The sequence below is a fragment of the Saccostrea cucullata genome, unplaced genomic scaffold (genome assembly GCF_032062105.1).
Source record: "Saccostrea cucullata isolate Sc308-1 unplaced genomic scaffold, CSIRO_AGI_Scuc_v1 ctg3913, whole genome shotgun sequence".
Taxonomy (NCBI): Eukaryota; Metazoa; Mollusca; class Bivalvia; order Ostreida; family Ostreidae; genus Saccostrea; species Saccostrea cuccullata.
Window position 1 is genome coordinate 76,491 of NW_026939662.1, and position 4,664 is coordinate 81,154.

General features: G+C 31.1%; 1 protein-coding gene across 1 annotated transcript; it reads left to right on the forward strand.

Moving 5' to 3' along the window:
* Window positions 1-209: 209 nt before the first annotated feature.
* On the forward strand, window positions 210-1,931 carry LOC134253526 (uncharacterized). The gene is made up of 2 exons (XM_062736046.1): window positions 210-481; window positions 647-1,931. Exons 1-2 carry the CDS (start codon window positions 210-212, stop codon window positions 1,929-1,931), a joined length of 1,557 nt encoding a protein of 518 aa, XP_062592030.1.
* The last annotated feature ends 2,733 nt before the right edge of the window (window positions 1,932-4,664 follow it).

A 4,664-nucleotide genomic window follows, 5' to 3' on the forward strand; every position in this document is an offset into this window, starting at 1 on the left:
AGTTCATTTGAAAAAATGGGATTAAGATCAGAAGACGAAAAAACAAACGAGTTATTAGATATTTAGGGTACAGCCAAAAAACAAATTCTGAACAGTATTACAGAGAAAAAATTCTTCTCTTTCTGCCATGGAGAAATGAGAATGCTGACCTACTTGATAGTCATCAAACTTATGAACAGCACTACAGGCAAAAAGCAAGTATAATACAAATGAAGCAAAGGCAGTATGAACATTATGTGGATGAATTAGAACAAGCTCGACTTCAAGCTGAAGAAGATCTTGATGATTTGGAGACAGTAGCACCAAATACAGAGCATGTTGAGGCAGAAGATGCAGAGATAGGTTCTGAACCATCTGAGGAATTTGTTCATTTTGATCCTGAAACAGTTCAACACAGAGATTTTGATATTGGGCCAGAACTTGGATTGTCCTCAAAAGTAACTGAAACAGAAATGAGTGCCGTCCGCATTCCTGATGAGCAGTATTATAAACTTTTGCAATCCCTCAATACTTAGCAAAGGGAATTTTACAATCATGTAACTTATTGGATTCAAATCAGAGATGAACCTTTATATGCTTTTCTAACTGTTGGAGTAGGAACAGGAAAATCAGTGGTTATTGATGCCATTTTTCAAACATTACACAGAATACTGTACTCAAAAGAAGGTGAAAACCCTGATGATATTAGAATATTACTTTGTGCTCACACTGGCAAAGCTGCATACAACATCAAAGGGACTACTATTGCATCAGCATTTCACAGAAAAATGTATCAAACTCAGCAGCACATGAGTGCAGATGAACTGAACTCATTTAGGACAAAGTACCGGAATTTGTCAGTTGTGATAATAGATGAAATTTCAATGGTTGGAAATAATATGCTATCATTTATAAATAATAGACTTCAACAACTTACTGGGAGAAAACAAGATTTTGGTGGTATTAGTATCATAGCTGTAGGTGATTTATATCAGTTACCACCTGTTGGAGACAAGTGGATTTTCAAAGACCTTTCTAATCCTGGTCAGAGTTTAGCAAACAATTTGTGGCAAGAACATTTCTATATGCATGAATTAAGTGAAATTATGAGACAAAAGGATGACCTCAGATTTGCAGAAATGTTAAATAGACTCCGTGAAAACAAGATGACAGACGAAGACAAAGAACTCATTTCTCAACGTTTCATCAGGCAAGACTCTCAAGACTATCCTAAGGAGGCACCTCATCTGTTTATTGAGAACAAGTTTGTTGATTGTTTTAATAACAATCTAATAGAAAACCTTTCAACAAATAAAGTAACTGTAAGAGCAGACACAGATGTATTATCACAGACAAAACTTTCTGCATCAGTGAAATTGAAACTAGTTCAAAACTTGCCTGAAAACCCAGCATCTACTGGACAATTGAGAACTAATTTGGTTATTGCTGTAGATATGCTATATGACATATCAGTGAATCTTGATGTTACAGATGGATTGACAAATGGTGCTTCCTGTGTTGTGAAATACATTGAATATAAAGAATCGCAATTAAGACCTGCCATAGTATGGGTACTTTTTGCTGACTCAAGTATAGGTATTTCACGAAGACATCAATACAGGCATTTGTTTAGCACAAATGTTAATACTGCATGGACTCCTGTATTTGAAGCTAAAAGAACATTTGCTTATAACAGGAAGACATATGAGAGAGTTCAGTTTCCACTGCAACCATCTGCTGGAAAAACAATTCACAAAGCACAAGGAGCAACTCTTACAAAGGCAGTAATCAGCTTAGCACAGACAAAGCAGCGAAAAATTCCTCATATACATTATGTTGCACTTTCAAGAGTAAGGTCACTTGATGGTCTGTTCATTCTGGATTTCAATGAAAAAAGTCTTTCAAAAGATGAAGCTGTTGATAGAGAGATGGAAAGGTTAAGAGAAAATTGATTGCAACTCTCATATACACCACTATACTCGGTATGTAAAGATATAAAATTTTTGTTCAACAATGCCAGATCTCTACACAAACACTTCCTTGATATAAAATCGGAACCAAGTGTTTTGGCTGCAGATGTTATTGGTATAGCTGAATCTTGGCTTTGTGAATTAGATTCAGATGAAGACTTTTGTTTAGAGGGTTTTACAATGTTCAGGAATGATGCAAGTTCTTCCCAGAGCAGACCACATCATGGTATTGTCATATATGTGAGAAATCAATTACAGTGTGTTTCATACAGCTCTTTTACTTCAAAATCTGTTGAATTTTCCATCATTTTGATTATGCTCTCCAATACTCCAGTACAGTGTATAGTTTTATACAAGCAGCCTTCTTGTACTCTTCAACTCTTTTACGATACCTTGAAAAACAGGTTGCTACCATTGGTTGATAAAGATGAAAAGACTGTGATAATGGGATATTTTAATTTGGATTTAACTACTGGTCAATATGCACATTTCCTGAACTTTATGAAAGAAAAATTTGGTTGTGTGCAAATCATAAACAAGGTAACCACAAAAAATAAGACGCAGTTAGACCTAATATTTACCAACTTTACTGATTTAGAAACAGATGTTCTTCAGGCTTATTGGTCTGACCATAATATGATTTATTGTGCTGCAGATATGACTTAAGCAAGCTATTCCAATGACAGAACTGCATTTTAATTACATTGTATAGCATTATAAAACCCTCTTGAGCAAATAACAGGCAGTATATAAATATTTAGTTTCCAATGGAAGCTAAATATTTACATACTGCCTAGAGTGGTTAGGCAAAATCAAGGGTTGCCACTCATCAACTTAACTTTTTTGTCCCAATAACTCTTGGTATGTTTTATATATATAAATGTATTTTAAATTTCATTATTGGGACAAAAAAGAATTAGATTAAAATGCCCATGAGATGAAATTATGTAGTTTATTAATGATAGTTTGTACTGTCTACTTTTTTTAAATTTAATTTTAATTTATGTGTAATTATATTGTTAATCCACAATTTAAAATCCACATCAGCATTGTCACTATATTTGATACAGGAGGTAGTTTTATAACCTAACAGATTGCAAATTCACATGTTAACAGTTCTGTAATGATCAAATTAATATACCATAAGTTAAATGTTGTATTATGACCTTTGATTTTGTATAAAAATGATATTATTTTAATGATATACGGGTACGTATGTCCACAAGATTTGATTGAATGATTTGATTTGATTGAATGATGATTATTGTTTCTTTGTAGCTTAATTGTTTTCTGTAATGTGGCCATGTGTGGATAAAATATACAATTGATCAAATATTATATTTCTTTATTGTAAGTTTTATTTTGTTCACTTTTACTCTTAACAATTATATATATATTTGTGTATTAAGTATAGTACATGTATCTATTTTAGTAATACATGTACAGTTTAACAATTAACATTTCATCTCATGGGCATTTAAATTATGGAATTTAATATTTCAATCTTGCTATATTAGTAGTAGATATATAAGAGAGCATTCTTAAATTGTGCTATACATAAGTATTTATTAGCTATTATACAATAATGAATAACTATATAATTATTATTGTATTATCTACCTTCATAAAAGTAACATTGCCTACTTTGTAACCCAATATCACAAGTGACTATCAGTATGATCTACAAAGACACTGTAAACATCCAGAATAGTTTTCTCCCAGAAAACAAGCACTAGCTCCAGTGGACATCTTAAACTTTTAAATGAACATTTTGTTTCTGAAAAGACTTTTATACTCCTGAGCTCTATTACTTATAAAAATGTAAAATCATTTTTTTTTTTTGTGGAAAGACTAGTTCATTGTGTTACATTTAAAACAATAGTGTTATCTAAGTGTTATCTGTTATTTTAAAAAAAAACATTTATTTAGTTTATTATTAATTGCTAATACTGAAATGTTTCTCAACTTGATTGTAATAAATGTGATATTAGTAACAGTCATTCACCCTAAGTGAATTGTTTCTTTAAGGATACATACCACAAACAATTTTTTTTTATCTCCCACATAGAAGAGTTAATTACACTGAAAAATTTTCAATATTCTATTCAATGGAAATGCAATTAAAACTTACTGATCAGTAAAGTTGCAGTTCTGTTTTTTTTTTTTCTCTCGCCAAATTGTTAATTGCTTGGCCAAACATTTGTTGCTTAAGTAAACAAATTTATATCACATAATCTAAAGTGAGAGATAATTGAATTTTTGAAGGAAAAAAGTTTCTGTTATTTATTCTTAAGTACATTTGTTATTACTTCATATTAGAAGTATTTTTTTAAGTATACACTGTAGTATTCATTTTATAAATGACTTAAATTTGGACTTAACGGGGTCTAATATTGTATCTGTTTCATATGATCCTGAAACCTGCAGTGGTCTTTGTATCTCATTATATGAACAACTTTTAATCTTTCTTTTCGTTTTCGGTATGTAAGATTAAAAAAAGTTGTTCTAAAAATGAATGAATGAATTAGGGCAGCTATTTCTTTGAAAAATGAAAAATATGAGTTCCATTGCACAATTCTTTTTGAATTGCATGTACTAAATCACAAACTATATATGAAGTATTTAATCGTATAGGAATTTCTTATATTGTACAACTTTTTTGTTTTCTTTTGTTTTTGCAGTGCTTTGAAATGCTATTGCCAGAGCAAGATGGGT